This window comes from Mercenaria mercenaria, chromosome 10, assembly GCF_021730395.1.
Source record: "Mercenaria mercenaria strain notata chromosome 10, MADL_Memer_1, whole genome shotgun sequence".
NCBI classification, from domain to species: Eukaryota; Metazoa; Mollusca; class Bivalvia; order Venerida; family Veneridae; genus Mercenaria; species Mercenaria mercenaria.
In genome coordinates, this window is record NC_069370.1 from 37,588,166 (window position 1) to 37,608,311 (window position 20,146).

The 20,146-nt window shown below is 32.4% G+C and overlaps 1 protein-coding gene across 5 annotated transcripts in view; it reads right to left on the reverse strand.

Annotated features, from left to right (window-relative positions):
• LOC123561878 (serine/threonine-protein kinase DCLK1-like) overlaps positions 1-20,146 on the reverse strand; it is a 65,617-nt gene that overhangs the window by 35,047 nt on the left and 10,424 nt on the right. For 2 of the 5 annotated variants that reach the window (XM_053552787.1, XM_053552788.1), the window contains exons 2-3: positions 14,203-14,704; positions 5,763-5,801 (exon numbers count right to left, since the gene is read on the reverse strand). In XM_053552787.1, the coding sequence (XP_053408762.1) occupies positions 5,763-5,801; positions 14,203-14,602 (439 nt within the window). In that variant the 5' untranslated portion in view covers positions 14,603-14,704. Of the gene's footprint in view, positions 1-5,762; positions 5,802-14,202; positions 14,705-15,856; positions 16,078-20,146 lie in introns of those variants that run through there. The other 3 variants (XM_045354559.2, XM_053552789.1, XM_053552790.1) reach the window with 3 other exon arrangements.

Here is a 20,146-nt window from a genome sequence, read left to right on the forward strand (position 1 = left end):
ACAGTAAGATATAAGCAATAGTAATAAAGATATGACAGAAAAACAAAGGTTGCCGAAAAACTTTAACCAAGAAAGGTCGTGCCGATGCTGGGACGAGTAGAATAGCCACCCTATTCTCCGAATAGTGGAGCTAATAAAACTGATCTAAAACCAAGTTTTGTGTATTTCATAACTTATTTTGATTTGGTATACGAGAAAGAATGATGAATGCAAAAAGATTTTCAGTCTTTCTAAATTATTTAATTTTCAGTCCTCAGGCAACATTATTTCAAGTAATTTAATTAAAAGGCAACCTTTGATTCTTTCAACTTTAAAAAGTTCTATAGGACTTAAACATTGAAAATCTTTTTACTGCTTTATATACATTTGGTAACAATTTAAGGTTTATTTACCATGAACAGAATTATTCAAACTTTTTTTACGACATTAGTAAACTATCAATAGATTGTAATTAATTTTTAACAGCAAAGCTTAGAATAGACTTCTAATTTCGAAAAATGAATTTAAATCGGTAAATTTTTCATGTCATAATTACATTAATCGCAGGTTATTATGCTAATCTTTGCAAAATGCCGAGTTAATATTTATCAGGTCATATTTAAGCTTTTAACGCCTCTAAATCGTAGACATACCATATAATTATAATATTCAGTACAGTAATACCGAATTAAATTCATGTATAAATGCGCTAGCCATGTTAAAACGATAATAATTTGTACTTTTAATGGTATATGAAAAAACATATACATCAAAGACAAGAGTATTATCAGTATGACAGGCAAACAATAAATCAGAACTTTGGCTTAATGAAATACGTGCACGTTATGAAAGAAAAATCTGAACTAATAGCAGAAAATTTGACAATTTTGTTGTTAAATACTAAATGTGTAAATACGTCAGAGGTCGTATTACGAAAAACTGAATACTTTTTTGAAAAATACTGTCATTATAACCATCACTGTCAGTTCTGATCCATGTTAAGTATTATTTCTTTTATTCGTAAAACTTTTTTATGTCAATGGATAAAACACATTATGTATGTCGGTCATTGTAGAATTTTGCTATCATGACATCTGTTCTGAAAGTCTGTTGAAATTCTTTTCCCAACAAATTAATTAAGGATTAAAAGAATATTTGACAGAATAAAAACCAACACATTTAAACAAGAGGGTCCTTAAAGTCATGTATCACTCACCTAACCTGGTTCTTAACTGAGATAACATAATATCTAATATGTCCTAGATTTTATACAGACAAAAGTTACAAATATTTTTATCTAAATCAGGTTCTTTTGAACTTGACCAATATTTCATACAGTTGAACATTCTGACAAAGATTTATGATGAAATAGTTAAAAAATTGACCTCTAAAGTGTTAACAAAGTTTTCCTTTGTTTTGACATAATGACCTTTATTTCCCCATGTGACCATTTTTAGTTTCAAATTTATCCTAGATTTTAAACAGACAAACATTCTGATCAAGTCACATGAAGATCAGGTATTTAGTGTTACCAGCAATGTCCTTTGATGATCTGACCTAGTGACCTAGTTTTTTGACCAAGATATTCCAGTTTCAAACTTGACCTAGATTTCATAGAGACAAACATTCTGACAGAGTTTTAGGAAGATCACATAGTAAATATTGCCTCTAGTGTATGTACAACCATAATCTATTATTTGATCTACTGACCTTATTTAAGATTTCAGGTAATCAAGTTTTTAACTTAACCTAAATCTTATAGAGACAATCTGACAAAAATATTTGACAGTGAGTAGAAAATGTGACCTTTAGTGTGAAACAAGGTCTTGCTATAATTTGACCTAGTGACCTAGTTTCTGACTTATTATAACCAAGTATTAATCTTATACTAGATTTTATCGCGGCTAACATTTTGACAAAGTTTTAAGAACATCAAACAGAAAATATCGCCTCTAGAGTGTTAACAAAGTTATATGATTTGACCTAGTGACCTACTTTTGACCTCAGGTAAGCCAGTAATAATCTTGATGCAGATTTCTGATAAAGACAAACATTCTAAAAAAGTTTCATAAAGATGAGGTAGAAAATGCGGCCTTCGGAGTTTAAACAAGGTTTTCCTACTTACTGACTTAGTGCCCTTGTTCATGAACCTAGAAAACCCAATTACAAGTTTGTGTGAGATTTCATCCAGTGTATTATTCTTGTTAAGTTTCATTAAAATTGGGCATGACTTGTGACCTCTACAGAGATAACAGTCAAAATTGTTAATGACCAATGATGGATAACTGACGATGGACACAGGGCAATGACACACTATGCTTCTAAAGTTATTTAAACTTAGGTGATGTCTTGGTGAAAAAACACGACTTCTCACCGCCATAATTTTTTGTTAGTTAAGAAAGAAATAAATAGTCCTAACCCATATTTTCTAGCGACCAAGGATCCAAATCCTGCAACCGCAGCAGTTAGGTTGGATTCCTGAGTTCGTTCCAAACTTAGAATGGAAAACGTTGCAGAAAGCATGACTTGATAGTGTCGATGAAAAGTTGGGCTTAAGCATAATACCAAAGAAATATGTTTTTATCCCATGGGGCAATAATATTCAAAACAGTGGGTTCATTTTTCACATGTACATGGACAACATTTGACACAAAAGTTTGCTGTTTCAAGCAATAGCCTTTTATTTATAGATGAAGAAAACATTGACAAACCACCGTCTGAGCTCTTAATTTTTTTTTATTAAATTCCATGAAAATGATTTGTTTCTAAATTATAAAATCATATATTTTCAAAAGAGAGCGAGTTATTTATGTGTAAAACAGGGAATCCAACTACTCTTGGTTGACACAAGTGTATTCATGTCTTTAAAGCAATAGTTTGAAATCTCAATTTCTAGAAAGGGTAAACATAAATTCATAACGCAAGAAAATTATTTCTAAGTCGATCAAAGAGGCAAAATTTTCAAAAACAAGATAGAGATATTTCTTGATAACAATGGTCTTGTGCTTATTTCAACAAGTTTACATTCCAAATTTAACAGCAATCTTTTAGAACACTGTAGAAAAAATTGACCTGAATAAATTAATACAGAAAATCTGAATAGTAATCCTAAGTAAAACACTGGCCAAAAAATCTAGCAAAAATCAAGATGGAGTTATGTATTCTTGCTATAACAGGTCAGCTAGATGGTGAACAAGTATTCCAATTTCAAAGCAATAGCTTTGATAGTTTAGGAGAAAAGCTGACCTAAACATAAAACTTAACCAGGCAACGCCGACGCAGACGCCGACGCCGACGCCGACGCCGACAACCGCTCAAGTGATGACAATAACTCATCATTTTTTTTCAAAAAATCAGATGAGCTAAAAACAGATATTCTCCCCCATAATTTCCTAAAAAGGTCACAAGTTAAAGAAAAACGGACAGACAAATAAGCCGTGCCATGAGAAAACCAATATAGTGGCTTTGCGACCAGCATGGATCCAGACCAGCCTGCGCATCCGCGCAGTCTGGTCTGGATCCATGCTGTTCGCTTTCAAAGCCTATAGCAATTAGAGAAACCGTTAGCGAACAGCATGGATCCTGACCAGACTGTGCGGATGCACAGGCGGGTCTGGATCCATGCTGGCCGCAAAGCCACTATGTTGGTTTTCCCATGGCGCGGCTCAAATATACCGTGGGTTCAATTTTTCAACATCTACAATGAGACAACATTTACACACAAATATATCAGCTGTCTTTAAGCTGAAAATAACTCCTTTTCAATTTTACATATTGAATGAAGAAAACCATGACAAGACCCCCGTCTGAGCTTCAGCTTGCAATATTGTACTCAATTTCCTTCCGCTGTTTTGCTAATTAAAATTCCATGAAAATAATTTTGTTTCTAAATATGTAGTTTTTATACAATCATTATCATTTTAATCAACTGAAAGCGACTTATTTATGTATGGAATATAAAAACAGATTATAATCCAATCTACTCCTTGGTTGACACATGAGACCTTGATGAATTTATTGTCAATTAAATTCTAAAGTTTAAAATCTCAATTTCTAGTTAAGATATCATCATAAATTCATAACAAGGTCTTTATATGAAATTATATCTCTTGAAGTGATCAAAGATAGGCAAAAAATTTATCAGGTAACAAATCTTAAAGATATTTCTTATAAAAAATGGCTCTTTGTGCTGTTTTCAAGTTTTTTACATTCCAAAATTTATGACATCAGACCTCTTTAGACAACACTGACAAAAAATCTGGCAGCCTGATGTCAATTAATACAGATAAGAATGACTGACAAAGTAGTAGACTCCGGATGAGGAAAATCACTGGCAAAAGAAAAGTCAGACAAAAGACACTTCAGCATAAGAAAAATACTTATAGAAATACTTTGGATGATGAAAATCACTGACAAAAATACTTTGGATAATTAAAATCACTGACTAAAGATAATTTGGATGAGGAATTCAATATGTGACAAAAGATACTGGAAGAGAAAAATCACTGACAAGATACGTTGGACAAGCAAAATCACAGACAAAAGATACTTTAGATGAAGAAATACCTGACAAAGATACTTGGATGAGAACAATCACTGGCAAAAAATACTTTGAATGAGAAAATCAAAGACAAAAATTACTCTGAAAAGGAACTGCTGACAAAAGATACTGGTGATTAGAATATCACTGACAAAAGTACCTTGAAGATCACTGACAAAATTAATGTTACTTTGGAAAGAGAAATGCTAAAAAGAAAACAACAGCAAACTCTCTGACAAAGGCAGGGAAACCTTCAACAGATAAAATCACTGACAAACTTTGACTTTTTTAAGACCAGTGTTTGTTAGATACAAATTACAAATAAAACAAGAAAATTTTGCCAAAACATCACTGGCAATGGAAATAAATTTGCTGCTGTGGTAATTAAGCACTTTAAAATTATTTTACTATGGCAGTAGCACATTTTGTTAAGTATATCTTAGTGACCAACCCATTACTAAAACATCACAATTATAAATAGGTTGTTTCCAGAATTAAGCACATGTATGTTTAAAAACCATGTAATTATCATTATTAAGTAAAACGCAGACGCAAAGTTATTTGCCAAGTAAAATGTTTAAAGCAGCATACTTGAAAATTGTGCATTCAGAATTTAATCAAGGCATTTGATACGATTTTATACTACAATGATGCCAAAATGAAATTCATTGCATTGTAAGCATTTGCAGTTAAAATGAGGTCTCAAACAAACTGACTGACACAGAATGTGCTGCATTTTAGTTTGCAATGATAATAAGGTATAAACTGTCAAAAGTACTGATAAAGTACCATTATACATAATTCTTTGTTTGTCAGTTAAACATAGAATAAAGTAAAGCATTAATTATTCTGCAATATACCAGGTACAATGCCCCATCACTATGATGTCAAATATGAAGTCATATTGCCATATGACCACTGGTTCCTTTCATACTACACAGGTGAATGAAGTTCAGCACAATTTTTATCATAAAATTTCACCCAGCAAAAAGACATTCTTGCGGTTTATTGTCCTGGTTTACAGCAGTTCATTGTTTAAATGCTTGGACATAAAACCACTTCGGGCTTAAAGCACAATGTGAATAAACTTATAAGCCCCTCAACTCCGAACCATTGTAAATCTGACAATAAACCATGCAAAGGCATTGTTTATTTTGATAAAGAAATTCTGAATGCACAGTAAGCACAAAATTTATTGACCTGTAAAACCCATATATTTTCAGTATCAAAAGTATGTAATTACCATTCAAAGCCGTCTTTCTTGTGTCCGCTGAAGTAAAACCTATAATTTTTAAAACCGCCATATTGGACACAGGCCTTAATTATTATGTTTGGGAAGTCACACTAGTCAAAATGTAAAATATGTGAGTCTATATTGCATTTTTTGTATAATCCCACATGATATTTATCATCATCATGTTTTTAATGCAACTTGGCTAATCAAACAATTTTCACATTAGTAATTAAGGTCTGATTGATGTTAAGTTTAGCTTTCATTTCCCAAAGCATGTGGATTAAAAATTAGGGAAGTAAAAATATGGTAAAAGTTTCATGTTTCATAAGGGTATTCTGGCTACATCCTCTCCTGGAACTGTAAAAAAATGTTCAAGCTAAACCCTCGGCAGGCATGTTAATAACCTCCACAGCACACAGTCTAATACCCCAGTCACACATACAGCGCGGATAGCTACGTCTAACCACGGATAGAAACGTAGTAAGCCGTAGCGATCCGTACCTGACCCTTACCTTAAAGTAGTAATCCGTATCAATCCGTACGGCTCAGGTACGGATCGATACGGATTACTACGTTTTTATCCGTAGCTAGACGTAGCTATCCGCGCCGTATGTGTGACTGGGGTATAAGCCAATACCGCTGTAACTTAACTTAAAGTAAACCAGTGGCCCTTTCGAGGTGATTTCCTCCACAGAGGAGCTTTCCCCTAAACTCAACCTAACATCAGGATTTTTATTCCCCTTTGCCAAAATGCCAAGCTAATGTTTCCCCTAATGACAGGCACAGGCTCTTTCCTCTATTTGTCCCCTATGGTAAGGCTATCGCAGTCGCAAATTGTAATCAAAATGGGAACTGCAAGCATTATGATCCAACCTGCTACCTACTGCGCCAAAGGCACCCTAAACTTACTTTCTTGTTGAAAGAAAAAAAAAACAACAAAAAAAACATACTCTCATAGTTTAACTTTTCAGCAATTTTGATTATTTTTTTCATACTAATGTCTATTTATAGTAAGAAACAACAACTTTTATATGGTGCAGACAAAGATGTTAATAATTAAAAAATTAAATGTAGTCTTCGAGCCCAAGATCTTGAAATCTTTCTGTTACCAAAACATATTTATTTTCTTCTTTTCTCTATCTTTAAAATTCTCTTTAATGTGACATTCAACTTTTGAATTTGTACATCATTTCTAACCACTGGCAAAAATCGATATATAAAATTTCAAGATCTGTAGACTCAGATTTCAGAAGAACCAGTCCCTGATGATAGTAAGAGTGAAAATTTTGTCCTTTTCAGGAAGTTCTGTGCTTGTGGCTTTCTTCCAATTAAAGCAGCTTTCTCATGTAGTGACTCAAAATTTAATAAAGACACTAATAAAAGTGTGATAACGTTTAAAATATTTTGATGTGACTACATGTATTTTAATAAAAATTAACATAAAAATTTGTAATCTCTGCCAACATATGACAACACTAAGACTGATCAGAGCAACAGATAAGCTTTCAGAGTCAGTTGGATATTGCTCCATCATTTTGGTTTGAATTGGGTTCTAATATTGGCAAAACGGAATGTTGCACTCTAAAACACGTAACTAAATGATATTTACTTCAACTGTATAATTTCATGCATTTTCAGCGGGAGCTTAACATTTTTGTAAGCTTTCAAAATAGATAAAACTGAAATGAAATTAAGGGTATTGTCCAGTCATTTAAGTTTGACACTTTTAAATAAAAGAAGAAGCATATACACATTGCATGAGTATGATGACATCATGTTTTATTGATAATTAATACACACTTTAATGGTAGATGCATTGTAGACTACAATCTATTGGATTTTGGCATCCAAGTGCCAATATGCACACATCAAATAGGGACTGCATATTTTTCGTTTACTTATACATTTTGATACAACTTATTTCATTTTTACAAATTAAACAGTGTATTTATGCAAATAATAGCACATATGCTGCTCTATCTAAACACAGTGAAATGAGTCGTTATTACTTGTAACACAGAAAAGGAAAAATCACGCCAGTTTTTGAAAGCCATACATAAAAAAGCTGCTTTAATAGTTTTTAAAGGTGCTGGAAAAGAAAATCATACTATACTACTTGTATCTACCTGCTGCTGAAACGAAACAAGAGCAAGCATTAGATCACGTCTTTCAGAAATAAAATATATTATACTAACAGTAAACATATAGTTTTATTAAATAGAACAGAGCTAAATATATATAAAAATTTTGTTATAATTTCTAAGGAGGCAAGAAATTCCTACCTGTTAATAATGATTCACATCTTAAAATTTGGAGTTTGTATTTATTAACAGTTAAGGTAATGGACCCATGACGACAATTGGCTATTTCCATGTGTTTATATATTCTCCTTCCAAGACTTTGGCATCCTTCAGCTCTTATGAAATATAATTTTCTGTTCATCAAAAAATGACCGCGTCTTATACAAGGGTCAATGCAAAAAAAACCCAAGACTGCATGTCCGATGTCGGGGTGCGTCTTATAATGCGTGTGTCTTATAAGCGAAAATATACAGTATGGAGAATGTAATCACATGGAAATTGACAACTGTCGTTATGGGTGCACTACCTTAAAGCGGCTTGTTCACACTTGGTGAGCAAATTGTGAGCATCTTCTTTTCAAACAAATTCTTACATAAAATAAACCAAAAAATAAAATAACGTCTATGTTTCTACTTGCATGACACACTGCAAAAATGTAATTTTATGTCAGAATGTCTGTACCAAAGGCAAGAATTCGGAAGTTCCAAACAAACATTGAGAGGATTTCAATTCCCCCAAAAATGTATGTTGACACTTCAAAAATGCAAAAATAACAGCTTCAACCGCTTAAAGCATTTTACTAATGTCTTTTGAAAAACAGAGATGAAAAAGAATATTGAATTTGTCTTCATTTATCTTGAAAACACTTTTAAAGTGTTTACTAAAAACTTTAAAATATATCAAATTCCAAGACAAGTCACAAGACAGAATTTTCAAAAGGTATAAATATACATACTATTTTGTAAAAACATACTGAATGAAAACTCATTATTACTAAGACAAAAATGCCTTATTAAGCCTTTCCTTAATTATTAACCTTTACTCTGCTAAATTTCTATTATGACCTTGTCCATCTTTCAATTTGGACAGTACCAGTAACCAAACTGTTAAAAGGGGTGCTTACCAAAATGATACTGATTGAATGGCAAACAGTGCAGGTCTTGATCAGACTGCACAGATATGCAGGCTGATCATGATCTACACTGGCCGCAAAGGCAGAATCAATTGTGTCCAGCATGATACTAGGGTAAAAGACCTGTCAGGTAGAAATTTCTTGCCCTAAAGGTAGCCTAAATCTAACAGGCATCAAATAATTCCAAATCAATCTGCTATTACTAAATTAATTAGGTAAATAATTCCTAATCATTTCGAATAATTCCAAATTAATGAGATGTTAAAAACAGTATTAATATTGCCAATAATAGTATCAAATCAACCAAACTTTACCACAGATCTGATACTGAATACGCACCAGCAGATAGACATAAATGCAGGAACAAAACGAAAGAAGCTCACAGTGAAGCTACATGAAACATTTCTAAATCCCAGAACTAATGGGATAGATGAAGCTATTTGTTTTGATCTATTGTATTGTAAGAATGATTCCCAAAGGATGAGTTTAGTTTGTTTGCATTGCTGTGTAACTGAATGTTGTTTCTTCATCATTTTTAATTAGAATATGTAGAAATTGTAATTCAAATGCTGTTGAAGTCGAATATCACTTTTCAATGACTTGTCAAAAACTTTCCTATATTATGTGCTAAATGTATGGCCAAAACTTACAGTAACTCTTCAAATAAAAAGAAAAACTAGATTTAGCACTTACGAAAATACCTGTATGAAGCCTATCCTATCTATATTAAAATAAATGCTTGATATATACTTAAATTTCTTTTCAATAGTTAAAATTTTCATAAATCTTGTGGTACATTTGTGTTCTTTACTTAAATGTTGATAGTACCTCATATCTTCTCGTCAGGTAGCATTACAACATAAAATGCTTGAAGTCTTTCTTTTTACAGTATACTAGCTGAAATACATGTTTAGTGCACAATTTTCGCTTTAATATTAACTTTTGACTATTGTTATTTATCTGATTCTCTCGAAAGTTAGCTTTAATCAAGAACCTTAAAAGTGTTTTGTATAAGGAAGGGTTGAGCGTAACATAAAACCAGTAGTTTAAATCATTTATTGTTCACATTATTGATGATTCTATGCAACCAGCTGTGGCAATCAAATCAGCAATTTAACCTGTTATCATTCATCAATATTTAAAACATATGACGCTGTTATTTCACCAGTGAAATCATGCAGTCGGTTATTAGACGCAGTTATTTGCCAATTAAGCACAACAGTCTGTTATTATTCTTGCATCTAACCACTAATTACCTATTAATTTCTATGGAGTCTTAAATATAATGTGTTATGCCAATATCTTTTTTCGTCATTTCCCCTGTCAAATGTTTCAATTCGTCTTTCAATCGAACATTTATAATAAATCAGATTCTACAAAGCTTCGCTGTTTGTCGTGAAGGTTCATAATAATTATCAGTGCAGGTAAGAAGAATGCATTTTATGGCTCAGATAGCTAGGTAACAGCGCTCCACAGCTTAAAGAATGACCTCCCTGACTATGATCCGCCATATTAATGACAAGCTATGTTGACACAAAGTAGCCTCCGACCAGTAAGAAATACGGGGGGATTACACGAAAACCTAGGATACAGTATTGATCATTGATATATCGAGAAATTTTTATCGCTCTATACAAATAATGCAATAAAACTGACGACATTGTGGTGTTAAAATCATTATTACAGTACAAAGTCTGAGATTATGCGGACAAAAGGATCAGTTATGGAGATAGGAAAACTCCAATAAAGTTTCTAATCTGGCCATATTGTAATACTAACAGACACATTTTGCGTTTATTACAAAATTTAAACATTTTTCCGTTATCCTCTTTGCAAATCAATAGCGTCAGTTAAAGATTATGCACATACTGTTTAAATATCCCACTTTATCAACTGATAATTTGTGACTTCCCAAAATCCTACATTAAACTAATTTCAATGTGTATAAAAAAAGGAACGTTTTCTTTGCAAAAGTTATTTTACAGTCAAATGAGGTTAACAGCAATCAAACACAAATTTGTGACATATATTTCAAAATATTTTTCATAAATTCTGTAAAAAATCATTTTTGTAACAAAATGGTCTGTTACAAAGACCTTATAGTTTACTGTAAAAAAGACTAACTACATTTCTAAAATGTACTGAAATGTCTTGCCAACTTGAATGCCTAGAAAAATTTAGATATCTGGATACACACCAAATAATAGCCTCGTTTACTTTAACCTTTTGTTTTATTTTATAAATAAATATTTTTAATGAAATAGAGCTCCTGATAAAATCACAGAAAACTTGCATTTAAATGATTTATCTGTGTCTGATACACACCAATAAATTGCCAAGTTTACTTTTTTGTTTTACTTTTAAAAATTTTAATGCAATAAAACTCCTTATAAATCAAAGTACGCTTGCATTTGAATGATTTAATATCAGTGTTTATAAAAGCTATAATTGAGCCATGCCATGGGAAAACCAACATAGTGGGTATGCGACCAGCATGGATCCAGACCAGCCTGCGCATCCGCGCAGTCTGGTCAGGCTCCATGCTGTTCGCTAATAGTTTCTCCAATTCCAATAGGCTTTAAAAGCGAACAGCATGGAGCCTGACCAGACTGCGCGGATGCGCAGGCTGGTCTGGATCCATGCTGGTCGCATACCCACTATGTTGGTTTTCTCATGGCACGGCTCATATAGAATAATATCAAGGCTGCTTCAATTTTCAAGGGCCTTCGGTAGATAAGAATTATATAACATTATGCTTTTATAGCCTTGTGTATAAGAATTGTATTTACATTGCGATTTAAAAATCACATAAAAGAATTTAAAGTGATATTAACAGTTTCCATTTAAATGTATAGAGTGGGACACAGAAAACTAATTACGTCTTACACTGCCAGTTCTTGAGACGTCAGCGGTGTTTTGATGGATGAGATAATTATCAAAGGAATGCTTTACCTAATTATTGCCTTCTACTGCAAATATTAAGTCAATACCTATTTTTATTATTGATTGAATGAAATGTATCTCTTTAAATTTGCAAGGCCTGTGCCTATTTGTTCTTCCTGCTTATATTTCAAACGGTCATATTAAGTGCTGTACATAGAATTTCTATAGACTTAACTTAAGACCAGTCCGTTTTTTCCATTACACTACATTACAATACATTACATACTGAACAAACCTGTGTACTTGCCATTTCATTATTAGCATTATTTTTTGCTACCTTAAATTTTCATGAACTTTGGACTGTATAAGGAAAGAAAAACAAAATGTTTATTATAAAACTTGATCTTCATGGCAAAATCAGTACATTTTTTTTTCATGTTTCTTATCAGTGGAAAATGTATTTTTTCGTATTGCTTTTATAAATATCACCAGCAAGTCAATATTGAACACTTTCTGTTATCTACAATGAGGCTGTCATATACTGTAAAGAGTAGCAATTAATATGACAAAACCTTACAATAGAAATTTGTACCGAAATGACTGAAGTTCCATGTGTAAAGTTCTATGTATTTTGCTTTAAAACTGTACATGTGTCAGGCAAACAAATAAAATAAAATTGGAAACCAGTTTCAAAAGTCAAGAATCTAATTGGCTGCTTCTGGTTATAATTCAAAATTGACCAATAGCATGGTCACATTCTCAGACTGGTTTACAGGTTCAATTTATAATACCTTCAAGCATGGAGTAATGAACAGTCTGACTTTTTTCATAAAACAATTTAACAGTATTTAATACATGCCATTATTACCTAGAAAATGACCCTTTTCATTTCAAACTGTAATTTAGGATTACAAAAAAAAGACTTCTACCTTTAAGCCGCACCATGAGAAAACCAACATAGTGCATTTGCGACTAGCATGTATCCACACCAGCCTGCACATCCGCGCAGTCTGGTCAGGATCCATGCTGTTCGCTTTCAAAGCCTATTGCAATTAGAGAAACCATTAGGGAACAGCATGGATCCTGACCAGACTGCGCGGATGCACAGGCTGGTCTGGATCCATGCTGGTCGCAAATGCATTATGTTGGTTTTCTCATAGTGTGGCTCATTTATTAAACATGTTGAATGGCAAAATGACAAATTTGTGCTGTTATACAATGTAACAGATTACACCATTGTACATTTTAGACTTTAACAAAGATCAAACCCGGTTAAACAGCTTAATTTAGTATCAAAAATATTTATAAACTTTATCATGTCCATTGTTTTTTAAATATGCAAGATTTATAAAACTTATTACTTCTTGCTTTTCAATTGTTATATCAAGCAGGTATAAAAAATATCTTTACTTTTCTTGATTATTAACAACCTTGAGATTCTACTAGGTTAAGACTAAATTTTCATGTAATATATTTGGAAACATGCAAATTGTTTTTTTTGTTGTTTTTTTTGTTTTTGATGATAAAAGATATGGCATCAGTTTTATACAGTTTTTTTTTTGCATGAGAGTTTCTTTGGCGTTTTTTGTTTATTTAGATATGACAATAATAATCATTTCTGCTTAAAGGCAGAAACTAAATTTGTGCATATTAATGAACGTTGCTCATGGTTAGTCTAGATGTAAGTGAAGTGTATACTAGTAAACTATTTTCAAAACTATTGCACTATTTCAAAATCCTACAGATTAATACGCTTGCTCCTACAGAATATATTGCTTGCTCCTACAGAATATATTGCTTGCTTCTACATAGTATTTTGCTGGCTCTACAGAATAGTTTACTTGCTCCTACAGAATTAATTGCTTGCTCAACGGAATAGTTTACTTGCTCTATAGAATATTTTGCTTGCTCCTATCAAATTAATTGCTTGCCCTACAGAATTAATTGCTTGCTCAACAGAATTAATTGCTTGCTCTATTGAATATTTTGCTTGCTCAATTGAATATTTTGCCTGCTCTATTGTATTTTTTGCTTGCTCCTACAGAACATATTGCTTGTCCTACAGGATTAATTGCTTGCTCAACAGAATATATTGCTTGCTCAAAAGAATATTTTGCTTGCTCTGTAGAATAATTTGCTTGCTCTAAGAATTAACTGCTTGCTCTAAAGAATATTTTTCTTGCTCCTACAGAATCAACTGCTAACAATGCTCTAAATTACTGCAGAAGCTGCACAAAAAAATCACAGTGCATCAATGCTCTCAAAAAGTCCTGAAATTTGGACTCAAAGATCTAAAAACATTTGTAATTTCTGGGACATTCCTAGCTTTTTCCATCTTTGTTACCACACTCACCTAAAGACCAAGGTTCCAGTTCAGCTTTTCCATATTTAATTGGTTTATATCCTTCAAATCCAGCACAAACATATGCATGGCCATCCTGAAGGTCCTCGATATCAACAACACGTCGCCCGCTGGCCGGCGTAAAAATCTGGCGCACACCGTATGGCAAGCTCAAATTGGACGGAAGTTTTCCTGTCAGGTCATTTAGGAGATCATTGAAATTAAAATAACGATGTGGAGTTATGTATAATTTCTTTCCTTTAAAGTAGCGATCTCCGTTAACAAAAAAACGCACTTTCCTTGGTCGCCTGAGATCTCGGTATCGGTCGTCTACAACATCACGGTGGGCCTGCGATACCGTATTAAAGTTAAAGGCCCGTCTTGCCATAGTTTCGGTCATTGAAACTGGCATAAGATATCACATCAACTGAAGAAAATTGTTGTTCATCAAGTCTTGGAACTACTTCCAGCAAATGATGTCACCATATTGTGTCTACTTCATCATTATGAAGGCCTGAAAAGATACAGTGAAAAAACTATGAACAATTTCAAGTTGATTCGGAGAGATTTAAATACATTTTACAATACCAATATTTATCAATATATTTCAACATGCTGGATGCTATCATAATATTTCCGTTTCATATTTCTTAATATATAGAACATTTTGAAAGTAATGAAATTCACCCAGTTCTACAATGTGCGGCTGAGTTAATTCATAATTTTGATCTAACACTTTTTTCAACAGTATTTCAGTACATCAAAGTTTCGGTACACTTTTAACGTATTCCTAGGTCCAAGGTTATAAAGCTAAGTTTGAAAACCATTCTCAAACTCTAGCACCCGATTGGCTGATTCTTAACTCAAATTTGAAACTGACCAATGGCATGCTGTCATTCTGAGACTGGTTTATAACTTCATAGATTCTTTCCTCCATGTAATATACTGAAGGGAGAGAGAAGGATTAATTTTGGTATAATTGTGTCTTGGAACACATATAACCTAAAACAGAGTCCAACAAAAAGCAAGTTACCAAGGATAAAAAGTTTGAATGGTCTGAGGAAGGTAAAAAGGATGCCTGGGTCCAAGGTTTATAAGCCTGTGTTTGGTGCCCAGTCTAAAAAATCAAGTTTATAATAGGTTAATTCAGAGCTCAAACTAAAATAGACCAATGACAGGACAGTATTGTGAGACTTGTCTCAAAGCTCTTGATTATAACTTTGGACCCAGTCAGGCAAGAATAATGAATGTGAAGACCAGTCTAAAATCTGTAGTATCTCATTGGTTGTTTCAGAGTAAACTCTTAAAATCAACCAATGACAAGTTCATGCTCTGAGACTGGTCGCCAACCTTAATTATTTTTTTTTTAAAAATCTACATATCTCTGACAAATGGCATTGATTTACTAGAATTACACAGTATAATTACATTATGAATAAAGATAGAAAAGAAACAAAATTATATCAATCAACTTAAAAATGAAACAAAACTTTTCAATAAACTTAGTAAACTCAAACCTGAAAATTGTTCAGTCTCATTCACTAGAGAGTTTAAAAGAAATATCAATATTACAAAAACTATTTCCTGCAGGATAATTTTTTCCTAATTGTATCTTCATCAAACTCGCTACACAAATAAATGTATTTATAATTTAAAATATATTTACCTTGAAATCATAATGAGAAATATATCCTTAAGAAATTATACAGAAATATTATTCCTCTCTTTGTTATACAATATTTTTTAAAGTTACACTTATTTCTGGATTTAAATTTCTTTTAAATCACATTTTGTCCTAAAACAATTTATATCCAAAACTTTATTTGTATTAATTTAGATGGAATGAGGCTAATCCAAACAATTCATTGTTTCAATATCAGTAAACATTTTTCCTTCAAAGAACTTGGAGTGTATTGTATGAATTCGTAAGTATGCTATAAAAACAGGGTCAATCGGCACTTGCCAATCTACGAGGGCTGAGGATCAATAGTTTGAACATAAGTATTTGTGATCAATTTACACGAATAAGATTATCTCTCGCGAAAATATAATAGAATACTAAACTCGATATAAGTATATGATAGACTGTCAAACAAACTGAAGTGTTATTTTACAGTCAACGTTATACGGTAAAATGCGATCACAATGATTCAATACGTAAATAACTTAGTTCCATTTACTGCGTTTAACGTTCTGTAACAGGATGTATTCTTTAAAAATAGTGTTCTCTAATTCGCTATTCACCTGATCAGTAAACTCTATAATCCAATTTCAAAAGTGGTCAATCAAAAGTTTTGGTGATTCACATAATTACATCCTATCAGATCTTTTAGGATTTAGACTCATAAAGCATTCAGGAAAGTTAGTACAACACCTATATTTTCTGCATATCCAGAGTTTACGTTTGTTGATGGAATCCTTCATATTTGAATAAAATTAACTTTTTTTTCATTTTTTTCCAATCAAAAGAAGTTGACTGTATTTACAGCTGCAACTGCAATAATTGTTTTCTTTGAAAAGAAAATTCAGTTAAAGAAATAAAATGAGTTCTTTCCTGTAGTATGATGCGACATCATGTCATTGCAGAAATCCCACTATTGACATCATAACCATACCTGCTAAGAAAATTTATGACAAAGAGAGGGAGATATTCAAAGAAATATACAGAGCCAGGTTTCTTTTAGATTATAATGTCTATTTCATGTTCTTTATGAAAATTTGTAATTACCTCCCTTTAAAGTGAAAATATGCTGTGCATTTCTTTTTACTGTGATGGAATTTCCTGTGTAACATTTTTATTTAATAGCTATTCCAACAACCTAAACCTATTTGGAACTGCAGTTTTAGACTTACAGGTAAGTAATTTTCAAAACTGACAAAAGGGAGATAATCAAAATCTTAATAACTTAAAATTTTCTATCAGACATAATTTTTAATGCAAATCTTTGAAAATCTTACCAGTATATTGCTATCATTCTTTTAAATGAAAGGTTAATTTACAGAATTAATTCTTATGTTAGAAACAAGGTCAGAACATATAAAGTCTAAAATAAATCTTGTAGTGATCTATTACATGATTACCCTTATGAAAAACCTTCCCTATTGTCAGTGTGTGGTCAGTTTATGTCCAGTGTGTTTCCAGTCAATAATACTCTAAAATCCAGTTACTTGCCAGCCTATTTCCAGAGCTGACAATAAACTGATCCAGTGTGTTGCCACTTAATAACCATCATGTGTCCATGGCTTGTCAGCTGATTCCAGACCTGAAAACCAGCTGTAAAATTTAACTTCCATTTCTGCTGTCAGTTTATATACAGTTTGTTTTCAGTGATGTTTGTAATGACATTTTAAACAAAATTTCATTGATTTTTCATTTTAAAACTTTTTGAAGAAGCTAAATTAATAGAGGTATCTGGAAATAAACACTGACAACAATCTGGCAACAAACTGGTATGCAATGTCAATCGGGCAACACACTGGATACACAACTGACAACAAGCGGCTTTTTGGACTTTCCATCTGTTGTCCTTTTTATTGTCAGTGCACAGCCATCAACTGGAAAATTTTTCTGACAACACACGGCATATTGCCAGTGTGTTGTCATTGTATTGTCAGTGTATAGTCAGTCACAACATGTCAGGCTCTCTTACATGGACAAGAAAAACACTTTAGCAAACTGGAATCATTATTTAAAGTTTTAACTAAATTCCTTTATGCAGTACAAAGTTATGAGCACTTATACATGATTTGTTTTTTTTTTTTGGGTTTTAACGCCGTTTTTCAACAGTATTTCAGTCATGTAACAGGGGGTATACATTAGTGTGGCAGATGGACTAGTTTTTTTGTTTGTTTTGGGTTTAATGCTGTTTTTCAACAGTATTTCAGTCATGTAACAGGGGCAGTTAACCTAACCAGGTTCCTGAATTCTGTACCAGTATAAACCTGTTCTCTGTAAGTAACTGCCAACTTCCCCACAGAATCAGAGGTGGATGATTTAATGATTTCAGACACAATGTCATTTATCAAATAGTCCGGAGAACATAAGCCCTGTCCTAAGATCGAACTCGCGACCCCATGTTCCTAGATCGACGCTCTACCTACTGAGCTAAAGATGGATTAGTATCCCAATATACGCTTACTACTCAGTGTTACTAATTTTTTTTATTTCCCCCTAGGAAAATTGTTTTTATTACCATTGTTGTCATAGCATTGTCAGTGAAAGGGGAAGTTTTTTCCAGTTTAGTGTCAGTATATATTTTTTTCTATTTATCCTTATTTAATGTTTAAAAAATAAATTTTAATGGACTAAACTCATTTGCTGACTCAATTTTAATAAATTAAAGATTTGAATATTTCAGTTATCAAATAATATAATATTGAAACCAAGGGAATTTGAAAAGATATGGTAATTTCGCAAAGTTTAATTTTACAGGGTAGCGAAAATACATGACTTTTAAAATTCTGTATCTTTAGCAAAAAATATTGTGCGACAGAACTGGTTACAATTAAAACAATAACTGTAAAATGATGAAAAAGTACCTTTACAATGTGCCCATCAGTGCTGGAAAACTATGAAAAACGAAAATAGTTTGGGAAAAATGCAACACTTGGCAGTTGATAGGTGTTGTAATATTTGTTCTGCTGTAAAATTGCTAAGATGGGTATATTGCCAGTGTATTGCCATTGTGTAGCCAGTGCATTGTCAGAATCTGCTCTGAGTAAATTTAATCCAATGTACTGTCAACAGACAGCCAATCCAAAAAATATGTCACTTATGTAATTTTTTATCTCGATTATTCAAAGAATAAAGTTATTGGACATGCCCCTATGTTGTTTTTTTTTACAAAATTATAGATTGAAACTAATTACACACTTGTTCAATGTCATGACTGACATTTACTAAGCAGGTCCCATAACTATACTTTTTTTCCCAAAATAAACCCCTTTTCCACATAGCATTTTTTGCTTAAGTTTTTTTATGCAAGCTGGTATCTCAGTACTCATTCAAATTTGATTATAGAAATTATGTTTTTATTTCCAGTTTCTTGCCATTTTCCTGCCCGATTCTTCCAGACACTGGAAACAAGCTGACAAATTGTCAGGTGTTTTTCATGCTGATTGTTAATGAGCCAGTTTATTGCATATAGTTTTCAGATTATTCCCAGAAACTGGAAATAATATGGAAATAGTGTCCATATTAATTTTCAGCTAAACTTTTTTTCTTGGGAAATTTGTTCCCATATGGAGTCAGATTATTTCCAGTTACCTTTTTGTTTTGACAGACTGTTGCCAGACTATTGACAGTTACCTTGCAGCTTAATGCCAGCTTGTTTCCATATTTCATTTTCGTAAGGGTAAGCAGGGCTTTTCATCCCTATATAATATAGGCCGTTTATAGGTCTCTAACCCTCAAAAGGCTTCTTTCAAATTATGCAGTGTTTCACTAAAACTGACTTAACATGAATTCTTTTATCCCCTATTGCCAAAATACCAAGCTATTTTTCAGCCAAATAACAGGCCTGGGCAAAAACATTTAATGAGCGGATGTACATGGACCTATAGATTTTATAGACCATATTAATATGTTCATTTATGACTGTGATAAGTTTCATTAAAACCTACATTGTAGGAAATTTTATATTCGCGAAAAGGTTAATAAAATTGTGATTTTCCTATAGAAGCCACTTACTAAATTATGAAATCTTGCCTAAAGTCCAAATTTTTCAAATCAGTCTTGCAAAATTTAAACACATGACCCAGGATAGTATCTTTTTATCTGCCAAATTTTCTTGGTATATTCTGAAGTTTTAAAAAGTCAGGGTTTAATCAAATTCTACATTAAAGAAAAAATCTGATCCAAATGTGCAGAACTTCCTTGACTTGAAAATCTTAATTTTGGGTATCAAAAATCTTATGGTTATGGTAACTTTCAAATGTCCGGCATATTTCTAAAAAT